The following is a 12,506-nucleotide window of genomic DNA, read 5'->3' on the forward strand; positions in this document are numbered from 1 at the left end:
GAACGTATGTCAAGCCAAGCCAATCTAAGACAGTCCTATAATTTAGTCCAGTCCATGATAGTTTACCGTACCAAACGACCCCTTACTGTATGGTGACTCATATAATCCCATGATAACTTTACAATTTATAAAAAGACCCTTCAAGCCCAATCTTTAAAGGAAAAAAATGATAACACACTAAAAACCGATTGAAAAATGACGGGTGCCTAGCTAAAGAAGTAATGGAGAGGCCGATTAAATTTGGGCCTGAGTTTGGAGGTTTACAAGATTTGAAGGCCCGTATTGCTTTTGTTGGATGGGCTCGTAACTTGGGCCAAGCCCATTTATACGGTGGTCGCGATCTCACCTGAACAACTTCGTCTCTCTGTTTCTGTTCTTTCTTCAGTTTTACTCGTTAGCGCAAAACCTTCTCAACTAACTGCGTCACGAGTCACGGCTGCCTTCTTCACCCCTTGCGAGTTGAGGGGACGCATTTCACGAAGTTTGATAATCTCTTCCCATTTCTTACATGGAAGCTCCATTAGTCGGTCTCTAAGCCACGGTTGTTGCTAGATCCGAATTCGGTTTGTTCCCATGTCTTCCTGGCTCAAAGCTGCTGAAGGTTTGGATCTTCTGTTCTTTCTCTTAATTTTCTGGTTTTTTTAATATTTAATTTGGTTTTCATTTAGATTTGGAATGTGTTTAGGGTTTGATCTTATGCTGATTGAAATTATTCGAGGTGTTTAGTGGATGATATAATGCGGGACGATGTTTGGGGTTGATAAGCGTAAAGTAGCAATAATGGGGTTAGGTTTAGATTTGCATGTCTGATAATTGCGATGCCGTTGGCATTGGGTATTTGTTTCTTGAATAGCATTTTGGAGTTAATTGTTGAATATCGAATTCAGTTTGGACACATTTGCTTGTCTGATAAACCCAAAAACTGGGAGTTGCCACATTTCATGAATTGTGTGAAATGACTTGAAAGTGAGCTAGAGAGATTTGGTCAGCTCAGTCTAGGTCCCTGGTTCAGTTCAAGACTAGTTTCTTGAGTTTTCATAAAAAAAGAAAAGAGTGCCTGCACCATCCATTTGTACAATACGATCATTTATTCTCTATATCATCCTTGTACAAGCCCCACGTCAAAATCCTTATAATAATGTGTCTTTTCTTCTGCCCTTGATGTGTAAAAGTTTGTCACCTTTTCTCTGGCCTCAGATCTGTTTGAAGTTGTCGATCGGAGGGCAAAGCTGGTTGTCAGTGAGTTAGACGATCAGTTGGCTACCCAGTCACCAGGTATTATCTTTGAATTGTCTTGGAATCTTTTATATACATTTTCTTTTGTTTTGGTTTGGAGTTCCATTGCACATATGGGTTACGTATTAGCTTTCCATTCCATAAACTGCCCCATCCCTAGTCTAAGTCCTTTTGAGTTGGGATAACACCAAGTGACTTTACCCACTTATCTAGTTGGTCCCTTCTCCTTTTCTTTTCTTCTTTCCTAAAATGTACTGTTAAGACGCACTTTAGAGCCTTGGTAATGAATCCTAGAATGTTCATGTTTCATCCTTCAATTTATCAACTTACTGTCTGTCAGATAATTTGAAGACCACCATGTCTGTTTCTAATTTTTATTTTTGTCTTCCTCTTGTGAAGCTTCCAATGGGCAAGGATCTCAAGCCAAGAGGAAAAAGTCAAAGACCAAGGTATTGCCAGATTACCTATGAAAATACGGAGTACTGTTTCACAAACGCAGATATATAGATATTTATCAACTTCTTTGTCTCCCACATTGGTTGTTTGCAGGCTCAAAAGAGACAGTCCATGAATGAATCTCCTAATACAAGTGATTCTGCACCCGAACAGATAAGTATATTGACATCACAAGTAGATGCGACACCTGAAATAGACAGTGATGCTCATTTAAATGACAATGATGGGACACCATCGGTAAATCCTTCAAGTCAACCCATCAATGAGAAGCAACAGAATCTTGAGAAAGATTCCACAGTAAGCATTCCTTTAACAGAGACAACAGCAATTGAACTTGGTCAAAATAATGCTGATGAAGCAGAAGCGTCAACAACTAGTACTGATAAAGAAGCTGTTACTTCAACTTCAAATGGTGAGCTTGTCAATGAGATTCCCTCAGATGGTCATGAAGAACATCCTTTTCCATTATCTGCCAAAGAAGTTGAGGTTGTGGATGAAAACCATCAAGTTGAATCAGTTGATGCTGGCCAAGATAACAACTCTAGAGACGCAGATGTACATCCAGAAACTGACCAAAATAGAACAGAGTCTTCAACTACCACTGCCATCAGTAATAGAGAAACTCAATCTAAAGTTGCTGATGGTAATGAGGAACCAGTAATTGAGCAAAGTAAGCAAGTTGAGCATAAAGCTGGTAGCACTCCTGTGAAAGTACAGGAACAGGATCAAAGTAAGCAAGTTGAGCATAAATCTGGTAGCACTCCCGTGAAAGTACAGGAACAGGATCAAAGTAAGCAAGTTGACCATAAAGCTGGTAGCACTCCTGTGAAAGTACAGGAACAGGATCAAATTGAGGAGGTAAGTTATTTACTATGAGGTGAATATCTCGCGTACTTCATTTATTTTGGCTGTGAATCTTGTTACCTTGCCATTTAGGCTATTATTGAGTAGTTTTTTTAGTTGGTGTGCAGGCCCAAGGATTGCTTAAAACTGCTGTTTCCACTGGTCAGTCTAAAGAGGCAAGGTTAGCAAGGGTAAGCCCTATTAATTTCTGTTTTTCTTCGTTGTTTGTTTGATTTACAGTCATAAGTCGTTGAAGTAGGAATGCCACTTTTCTTTCAGTTAGTCTCTCAGAAAAGGTCAACCTTAAATCAGATGAACCTGTTTCATGCATACTCTAACAAGCTTTCTGCTTCCTTTAGAAGTTTTCTGTTTGAATGCTTTGTTAATCCATTGGTTATCATTGATTATTAGGTTTGTGCTGGACTTTCATCCCGACTTCAAGAATACAAATCTGAAAATGCACAGCTAGAGGAACTTCTTGTGTCAGAGGTGAGACAAATTCCTGCTATATTTCAAGGATTAAGTGAATTTCTAACCGTAGAGGCATATGATATATATTGCTTTGGTCTTACCTGTTGACTGCTATTTTGATAGAGAGAGCTGAATAAGTCATATGAAGCTCGCATAAAACAGCTCCAGAAAGATTTGTCAGCATCCAAAAGTGATGTGACAAGAATAGAGTCAAATATGGTTGAGGCCTTGGCTGCAAAAAATTCAGAAATTGAGGCACTTGTCAGCTCCATGGATGCACTGAAGAAACAGGCTGCTTTATCTGAAGGGAATCTGGCTTCGCTGCAGGTTTCATTACACCCACCACATTTAATTATGGATGTATAATATTCCTTTCCTCATACCCTCTCTCTCTCTCTCTCTCTCTACCACTGTCAGTGGTACACAGTGGGAAGAGGCTTTAGTAATACTAAGGGCTCGTTTGCTTGAATTACCACGTTCAACTTTTTCAGTATTCTATTCTTCTACTTATTTGGCCTACCCTTTATAGAAACTGGTGCAACTTTGGATGCTCTTGACTTATATTTTCGACTGGGTGAGGCTTTGATAATAGTTATACTTTATTTTGAATTACTTAATTAATTTTATATATCAGGCAAACATGGAGTCTATCATGAGAAATAGGGAACTATCCGAGACAAGGATGATGCAGGTGAGATTGTATGATGCTTCCTTGTTTGTATTTGGACCCTTAGCATATACTTGCATATACTGCTTTTATTATTAGATTCTGAAATTAGTGAGAAAATATTCTTCAGGCTTTACGAGAGGAGTTGTCTACTGTAGAACGGAGAGCAGAAGAAGAGCGTGCCGCACATAATGCTACCAAAATGGTTTGTATCTACAACAAACTATTAATAATAATTTTCTGTCTCCCTGGTTGTTTTAGTGCACTGTGATGATCACTTTATTGTAAAACAGGCTGCAATGGAAAGGGAAGTAGAATTGGAACACAGAGCCCTTGAGGCATCCACGGCTCTTGCGAGGATCCAGGTAAAGTAAGCCCTTTTCAAGTTTGTGACTCATTGTATTAATGAGAATACTTTTACCACATTGTTTTTTAATAAGATTAATTTTTTTTTATTCTCCATGTCTCTGTATACATTTATGTTTACTACCCTTCTTAGCTTGCTTTTACATGAACACTATAGCAATGCAATTGCATGTAAGGTTTTTATATCTAATGAATTTGTTACCATTTTGATTCTTTACAAATTTTTGTTCTTCATTGAGATTTTTATCATGGGAATTATACTTTGTGTAAGCATCTATGAAGTTAAGAGTTCGGCCTACAATTCATTGTTCTGTCTGGGAAGATCTTGCATTTTCTTGTGTTTCTGTTTTTTTTTTTTTTTTTTTCCCAAGAGCAATATAAATCTGTGAGTTTGACCATAATTTACTGATTGTTGTAAATGCTTCCCTATTCAGAGAATTGCAGATGAGAGGACAGCAAAGGCATCAGAGCTTGAGCAGAAGATGGCATTGCTTGAGGTAGAACAAACATTCTAAATTATTTTGTACTGACGTTTCTGTTCATTGGTGGAGCTTCTTGGATGATAATACTATATGCCATCAGGTTGAATGTGCCAATTTAAACCAAGAGCTGCAAGATATGGAAGCTCGTGCTCGGCGTGGGCAAAAGAAGTCACCAGAAGAGGCAAATCAAGTGATTCAGGTATTCCTTCTGTTGATTTTAGATCTGAACCCCTTCTCATATTTTTTATTCCATAGTTCAGTTGGAGAATTTATTTTTCTTGATCCATGAAATTTACTACATTTTAGTTATACTTTGAACTTCAAGTGAGATTTTTCCCCCTTGGTAATAATAAGTACCTGTCTCATTGTCACATATGTCATGTGTTAGAAGTACGAATCCAAATTTTACTTTGGCCCGTGTATGAACTCTTTCTCATGCCAGGTTTTTATAGGCGTGATATTCTTTTTTGTATCCTTAGTCTGATATTTAGCACATTGCCAAGCTTCTAACTCCAGTAATTTTAATTGTTTTGTTTGCCTACAATCTAAATAGCATAGAAGGACAACTTGTGATTGTTTATGTGCATTATTCATTCTGATATATTATAGAGTGCTTTGGTATAGGCACAATCAGTTGAGGATAATTAAATACCACTTTATTATTGTACTCACTTACAGTAATGGATACTAAGATGCAGGCATGGCAGGAAGAAGTGGAACGTGCACGCCAAGGTCAGAGGGATGCAGAGGGGAAACTCTCTTCTTTGGAGGTAAGTGTCCTTTGTTTTTTGCCTAACAGTTTTGTTATGATCAATTTGTATCTTTGTGTTTTGAATTTATTTGCCTCGTTCGACAACTTGTTTTTATAACACTTATTGATATGCTTGATTTCAGGCCGAAATGCAAAAAATGAGAGTTGAAATGGCTGCCATGAAGAGGGATGCAGAGCATTACTCGCGTCAGGTGATATCTGCTCTCTCTCTCTCTCTCTCTCTCTCTCTCTCTCTCTCTCAAAAATATATAATGAGTTCTACTAGGTATGAATTATCCTTAAGCACTATGTTATTTACTGGTTATATTTGCCATTTTGTAGGAACACATGGAGCTAGAGAAGCGCTACCGTGAACTAACTGATCTATTGGTAATCTCACTAAAAAAAATACTTAGTTACATGGTCAGTTACATATCGGTACTTTATGAAGAGATGTCTTATTCCATCTATTATTCAGTACTACAAGCAAACACAATTAGAAACCATGGCTAGTGAAAAAGCTGCAGCTGAGTTTCACTTGGAGAAGGAATTGAAGCGTCTCCAGGAAGCACAGGTCTGTCCCTAGGTGTTTTATGCTGCTTGGTTGATAGGCTTTATATAGATTCTAGAGTCCAGTTTTGTTTTTATTTTTAAAAATCGCATTTTTTTCCCTTCTGCATTTAAATTCACTTTATATTGAACAGGTAGAGGCAGAAAGGAGTAGAGTTCCCCGTCGAGCATCAGCATCCTGGGAAGAAGATGCTGAAATGAAGGCACTTGAGTATGTTGACTCTCTAAGTAATGCATTTTCTTTCTTTATACTTTGCCAATATCTCTCCCCTACATCTTTACTTCAATGCACTTGCATACATGTTAGTTTATAAATGTATGTTATGGCTTCATAGTTATTTTAGTTTTTGGAAGCTTAATAAAAGAATAAAATCTGCAGGCCTCTTCCCTTGCATCACCGCCATATGGCTGGGGCAAGCATACAGGTACATCTTTTCTTATCTATCATTATTCTTGATCTCCTTTTCATACTCTGATGTTTCACCTTGTCTCATGCAGTTGCAGAAGGCAGCAAAACTATTAGATTCAGGAGCTGTCAGGGCCACAAGATTTCTCTGGCGTTATCCAACAGCTCGACTTATCTTGCTATTCTACCTGGTAAAACAGTTAAACATGTGTTTAAAGAGTCTTAACTATGCAGACATACTATGTGGAGTGAATCAAATCACAAAATAACCAGAATAATTCATGTGCAGGTATTTGTACATCTCTTCTTGATGTATTTGCTGCATCGCCTTCAGGTATGCATACTACTTCATCGCAATTTGTATAAGAAGCTATGATACCAATTACATATCATATTAGTAACGAACGTGTTTATAACGTCTTACTTCGATGAAGTATACATAACTAGCTCTTCTAAATCTGTACTTTATATGCAGGCACAAGCGGACAATTTTTCTGCAAGAGAAGTTGCAGAGTCTATGGGACTTGCTAACACTAACTTACCATGATTGGGTGGAAGCAACTCGTGCCACACCCACAAAAATCTTCCCAAGTTCAACAAGCATAAAATGCGCCAAGAGTGATGCGTCTAATATCTAATTATAAGAAGTAAACGGAAGCAAGTGAACCTTGATTGTCGGGTGAAGATATATATAGGATGGTTTTATCTCCATTCTTTGTCGAGGATGCGCATGCAAAATGCTGATATCCTAATAGTGTTTGTGAGGCAGGCACTGCTTGCTTGCGTTGTACATCCAAACCAAACTTGCTTTCTGCATTGCAGATGTGAAATTTTCTTGCAAATATATACGTATATATATATAGCAACTGCTGATTCTTTCATTATATTCTTAGTTTGTATTTGTTCAGGAATTACTTGGTGACTTGAACTTGTGAATGTGAAATACACGTGTATGTATACTCATCATTATTATTATTATCAGAGGTTCAAAAGCAGAGGTCGATTGTAATTGGCAAAAAGTCATTTTTTGGTCCTGTGCTGCTTCTGTGGTTATCAATTCCAAGAAATGTTTGGTTATCAATTCCAAGCAATTCAAAGACATTGCCCAATTTCTGTCAAATTCTTCTAACTGCCATTACTTATTGAGGGGAATTATTAAAAAATTCATTTCTTTTGAAAATAAACAATATTAAAAATAAACAATATTAATATAATTTTAAAAAACTCTTAAAAAGAAATTTCAAAATTAAAATAAAACCTCTCCCCTTCTCCTCCCAACCCCAACCAGCCACCACCTCCGTGTATCCCCCCCTAAAAATTTTACACTTTCCTAGTCAGAAAAGCCATAATTCCGTTTGATCGACCGGCCTCTTTTAAGAGAAAGAAAACACAAGGTAATCTTGAGCTGCACAGCTGCATGGAAGTGGTGGGTTTCTTTTCTTTTTTGGTTCTGGATGGCGGGTTTCTTCTTTCCCGTACATATGATGTAACTTCTGGTCTGAAACAATCAATGGATTAGTATAAAAGCTCATAGGAAAGTAAAAGTTGAAAGGAAGATATACTTGGTGATGAAGTATTTGCAAACTTCTCAAGTCATGAACGGTACTAAGATTGGTGCAGGAAAAAAAAAAAAAAAAAAGGACCAAATTTTGATTTTAGTGGCTATAGTTTGGCCAAAGTTCCACTTTATTCTCTACAACTTTAATAGTCACTATTTGAACCTGATTCTAAGGAACTTTGTTGTATAAATCTCACCTACTGCTTAATAGAAAATTATTCTGACAAGCATTATCTTTTGCCTCAGTTTTACACATAAACTTGAAACTTGAGAGTTACCATTTAGTCAGACCAGAAAGCTAAGTGCAAATGAATAATCAGAGCAATTTGAAACGCAGTTACATAGAGATGGCGGAAGCCGCCGATCATATCTCTTCAACTATCAACCACTTTCACAGCAGCAGTAGCAATGACATGGTCGAGCCACAGACGGCCATGGCCGACGATGCTTGTATACAACCACAACCACAACCGCAGCAGCAGCAGCAGCAACCGCACATTGCTCTGCCTCCGTTGGTGGAGGATTTGCTGACCCAACTTTGTAACAAGAGAAAGCAACCCCAGCCAGGCTACGACGTCAGGCGGAGGCTGGGTTTGCTGGGCGAGGAGAAGGCCCTCCAACTCCTCCATGAAATCGACGAGGCAAAAGTAATCAAAACCCTCAGTGGCTTCATCATGTGGATGATCCTTAATAAACCACAATATCAATGTCCCTCTCCTTCTCCCTCTCCTTCAAAGTATGCCCCTGTTTTTCTTCTGCAAACCCAATTGTCTGCTTCTCCATTTACGCCTTCTGTTCACATAGGTAAGATTTTTACTTTAACTTCTTTCATTTTCGTGGGTTTTTTTTGTTTCATTTCATGATGTTTTAAACCCATGTCTGTCTGTCTGTCTGTATGTGCGTTACAGACCATGGAGGGCTGAGGCCACCTTATTCCTATTCCTCTGCCTCTGCCTCATCTTCAAAAGCTCTACGTGTTTCTCCGTATCAAGGCCCATCATATGCTCCTCCTTCTACTATTACTCCTGTTCGACTTTTTAAGGACCCTCTGCCTCTACCTCAACCTTTTCCTCAAGGTTTTATTTTTTTTCACTTTCTCAATTTCATGCTTTTCATTCATTGTGATTAATTATCCATCGATGGCCCAAACAAGAAAAGATATTATGTCTCCGTTCGAGTCTGCGTGTGTGTTGGTGAGACTCTCACTAATTCCTCAGTTCTAGTAATGAACGTGTTTACTTTGATGAAGCATACACAGCTAGATCTTCTAAATGTGTACTTCACATGCAGGCACAAGCACACAATTTCATGATACCAACTCCATATAATATTAGTAAGGCTAAACTGCTGTTAAGGATACAAATTTGTTTAAAATGGCCAATTTGGGGCATGACGTCAAATTTTTGAATGATTTCATTTATTTCGACTTCAGTTTTCCCACATGATAATGATACACACGTGAGCCCTCTTTGAAGGGCAAAATCACCACTTCTCCCTTCCCTCCTTATATTCCCTCTTGATTTGACCTAATTTATTAAATTAAAATTTGGTAACCCAGATGGTGGTGCTGAGATGTGGCACGAGGCTGTGCTGGGGAAATACTGTAAATGTGGAAAACAGGCGATCTTAAGGACGTCTTGGACAGATTTCAATCCTGGAAGGAGGTTCTATGTTTGTGGCACACAAGGGGTGAGTTTTATAATGCTAATTTGATGGGTTTTATTTTTGTTATTTGTAGTTTTTCTTTTTTCAGAATTCATCAATGATGCAGACAAGTCGTCGAAGTGATTTGTGGGAGTGGGCGGACCCAGAGATGTGTGATCGTTCCAAGCAGATCATTCCTATGCTATTACGGCATATCAAAACCACGGAGGAGGAACTTCAATTGCAGAGAGCTAAAATAAAGAAGATTAGGTTTTGGTTGGGCAGCTGCTTACTTGTGACGATTATTTTAGTGCTTTCTATGTTATCGAAATCAAATTACAAGGATGAGAAACACCTGAAATTGAAATTAATGTGATGAAGGGGTTTGAGGGCATGTGTTAGTGGAATATCTAAATATAAGAAGTAAACGGAAGTAAGTGAAGCTTGATTGCCGGGTGAAGATGTATAGTTTGGTTTTGTCTCCATTCTTTGTCAAGGATGCGCATGCAAAATGTTAATATCCTAATAATGTTTGTGAGGCACTGCTTGCTTTATACATCCAAACCAAACTTGCTTTCTGCTTTGCATATGTGAAAATTTCTTACAAATATATACATTAGGCCATCCCCAATGGGGGCTTTATATGAGGCTTAACCACCACAAGGCTTCCATAAATACAAACTCTCTTTAAAAAGACATCCTCAATGGTGTAAATTTGGGGCTATAAAACTTGAAGCCTAATCGGAGTAGTAGCTAAATGTATGTGCTTGGTTGAATCTCTTAAAACCAAGTGGGTCCCGCAAAATAAAAATGCTGCAGCCCACCTCTTTTGGTTTCTCACTTGCCTTGCGATTGTACAAGGCCATACTTGCCAATTATTTGTTTTATCAACAGCATGCTAAACCAATTTTTCAAAAGCTGTGTAAACAACTATATAGTTAAGCCACTTTTTCAAAGCCAACGAATATAAACAACTACATTATGTCGTGCATCTTGTATGTGCATTTTGTTTTAATTTAACCATGTTGTATCATATCTATGAAATAAAATGTTGATTTCCAAATCTTCCAAATTTTGATTTTTTTGTTGTTGAAATGTTCACAAAAAAAACAAAAACTAACATAACATGAACAAACATTTAAGTAAAATAGTTAATAAAAAAAAAAAACCACGTAAATCAAATTACATCCTAAATAAATATGGAGCCCACCATGAATATAGAGCCTCCCATTGTGGGAGTAATTTCTTTAGAGCCCCAAAGATTTCATCGAGCTCTAAATGGGGCTCTATAAACTCTTTTAGAGCCCCAACCATTGGGGATGGCCATCCTCAATGGGGGGCTTAAATGAGGCTCAACCTCTTTGGGGTTATATAATATAAAGCCTCACCATAGAGCTCCTAGAGCCCAAGCAGATCCCACATTTTGAAAAGCTACAGCATACACCAAAAAAATTTACACTTTCCTAGTCAGAAAAGCCATGATTCCATTTGATCGACCTGCCTCTTTAAAGAGAGATAACACAAAAGAATCTTGAGCTGCACAGCTGCATGGAAGTGGCGGGTTTCTTTTCTTTTGTTTTTGGTTCTGGATGGCGGGTTTCTTTCTTCCCTGTACATATGATGTAACTTTTGGTATGAAACAATCAATGGATTAGTATAAAAGCTAAAGCTAAAAGCTCATAGGAAAGTAGAAGTTGAAAGGAAGATATACTTACTTGTTGATGAAGTATTTGCAAACTTATCCAGTCATGAACGGTACTAAGATTGGTGCCAAAAAAAGAAAGAAAAAAAAAGGTACCAAATTTTGATTTTGGTGGCTATAGACTATTTGAACCCGATAATTTATAAATTGTTGTAATCTAAAGATAATAACCTAATTTTTTTCTATATAAAAAAAAACCTAATTTTTGTTATTGTTTTAATAAAATTAGCATGCGAGTGGCACATATTATGTGTTTTACTCCTCTAAAAAGTTCAAATAATTGAAGAAACTATAAAGACAAACAATGGAGCTTCTTCTAACATACAAAAACCAAAATTTTAATCTAGTACAGAAAGAAAAAGAAAATTTTGCCAAAATTATAAAGAAAAACTAGTGTGAAATCCACTGTGAGTCAGAGTCGTGAGAGGCATTTCCCTCATTATAAAAAGCAGAGATCGATTATAATTTGTATCCATCTGCCAAAATCTGTTCTCTCAATTCCCAATAGTAAACATTAATATATTACATGTGACAATTTATTTTTTTTACCAAGATCATCACTTGGGCCTTGGGGGAAGGAAGACATGCGGTGAATAAGAAACAATGCAGTAAAGATAAGGGTGCCCTTTTTAAATTACTCTATACCCATAATTTTTTTTCACTATTTTGTAATTGTAAATCTTTCCTAGTCAGAAAAGCAATGACTCCATTAAAGTGAGAGAATCTTTCTCTTTGAAGGGTGATTGGACAAGTGAAAATACCACAGGATAGGAGAATCTTGAGCTGTGCATATGATATGATGTAACTTTTGGTTCGTGACTCAATAATGTCATATATTTCTCAGCAATCAATGGATTAGTGACACAAAAGTAAACGCTAAAAGTTAAAGAGCATTCACGGTGGAGGATGTATATGAGAGTGTATGTTAAATATACACTTGAGTCATCGGAATCGTCTCCAATGGGAAGATATAAATGGATGTAAATATACATCACCACCATGAGGATATAAAATAAAATGTATATTTACATATATTTTTACATCCCTTACAGGTGAGACTCACCCGAGAAAAGAAAAGAAAAATGAAGAAAAGTTAACATAAAAACTGGGACCCACAACTATGCCCTGAATTTACACCCTACTAGAGCAAAAAATATATTTACACCTCCCGAAAGTGTAAAGGAGATGTAAAAGTGACTTTACACCCCCCACTGTGGATGCTCTAATAGGAAAGAAAAAGTTGATCGGAAGATGGACATAGACTTGGTGATGGTGGGTGACGAAGTGTTTGCAAACTTCTCAAGGAAGTCAGGAATGGCTTGCTTCGCACAACTGAACAGCAACTTTGCCTTGG

The 12,506-nt window shown here is 37.4% G+C and overlaps 2 protein-coding genes across 5 annotated transcripts; both read left to right on the plus strand.

The window, feature by feature from the left end:
- The first annotated feature begins 343 nt into the window (after positions 1–343).
- On the plus strand, positions 344–7,132 carry LOC103340829 (golgin Putative 1). Of its 3 annotated transcripts, none has more exons than XM_008244284.3 (21): positions 344–601; positions 1,198–1,275; positions 1,636–1,685; positions 1,786–2,550; positions 2,664–2,726; positions 2,947–3,024; positions 3,130–3,333; positions 3,641–3,697; positions 3,804–3,878; positions 3,967–4,038; positions 4,474–4,536; positions 4,622–4,720; positions 5,220–5,291; positions 5,416–5,484; positions 5,615–5,662; positions 5,751–5,846; positions 5,977–6,053; positions 6,222–6,267; positions 6,341–6,439; positions 6,538–6,582; positions 6,724–7,132. In XM_008244284.3, exons 1-21 carry the CDS (start codon positions 574–576, stop codon positions 6,793–6,795), a joined length of 2,256 nt encoding a protein of 751 aa, XP_008242506.2. In that variant the 5' UTR covers positions 344–573; the 3' UTR covers positions 6,796–7,132. The 3 variants fall into 3 exon arrangements, 2 of the variants coding, with proteins under 2 accessions (XP_008242506.2, XP_008242505.2); XR_001678387.2 differs by having other exon boundaries at positions 349–601; positions 5,214–5,291; positions 5,977–6,070; XM_008244283.2 differs by having other exon boundaries at positions 349–601; positions 5,214–5,291.
- Positions 7,133–8,008: 876 nt separating this feature from the next.
- Positions 8,009–9,844, plus strand: LOC103340828 (uncharacterized). 2 transcript variants are annotated; one of them, XM_008244281.3, is made up of 4 exons: positions 8,009–8,610; positions 8,715–8,882; positions 9,365–9,495; positions 9,578–9,844. In XM_008244281.3, the coding sequence occupies exons 1-4, from the start codon at positions 8,115–8,117 to the stop codon at positions 9,824–9,826; spliced, it is 1,044 nt and encodes a 347-aa protein (XP_008242503.2). In that variant the 5' UTR covers positions 8,009–8,114; the 3' UTR covers positions 9,827–9,844. The 2 variants fall into 2 exon arrangements, with proteins under 2 accessions (XP_008242503.2, XP_008242504.2); XM_008244282.3 differs by lacking the exon at positions 8,715–8,882.
- The last annotated feature ends 2,662 nt before the right edge of the window (positions 9,845–12,506 follow it).

Source organism: Prunus mume, linkage group LG8, assembly GCF_029339155.1.
Source record: "Prunus mume cultivar Tortuosa linkage group LG8, ASM2933915v1, whole genome shotgun sequence".
Taxonomy (NCBI): domain Eukaryota; kingdom Viridiplantae; phylum Streptophyta; class Magnoliopsida; order Rosales; family Rosaceae; genus Prunus; species Prunus mume.

What these genes read in the sequence shown, in the direction of transcription:
- LOC103340829 (XM_008244283.2), top strand. Translation starts at nt 574, where the DNA reads ATGTCTTCCTGGCTCAAAGCTGCTGAAG. An exon ending in AACAGGATCAAATTGAGGAG is followed by an intron (nt 2,551 to 2,663) that starts GTAAGTTATTTA and finishes GTTGGTGTGCAG; the next exon opens with GCCCAAGGATTGCTTAAAAC. An exon ending in AGGAACTTCTTGTGTCAGAG is followed by an intron (nt 3,025 to 3,129) that starts GTGAGACAAATT and finishes CTATTTTGATAG; the next exon opens with AGAGAGCTGAATAAGTCATA.
- LOC103340828 (XM_008244281.3), top strand. Translation starts at nt 8,115, where the DNA reads ATGAATAATCAGAGCAATTTGAAACGCAGTTACATAGAGATGGCGGAA. An exon ending in ACCTCAACCTTTTCCTCAAG is followed by an intron (nt 8,883 to 9,364) that starts GTTTTATTTTTT and finishes TTGGTAACCCAG; the next exon opens with ATGGTGGTGCTGAGATGTGG. An exon ending in ATGTTTGTGGCACACAAGGG is followed by an intron (nt 9,496 to 9,577) that starts GTGAGTTTTATA and finishes TCAATGATGCAG; the next exon opens with ACAAGTCGTCGAAGTGATTT.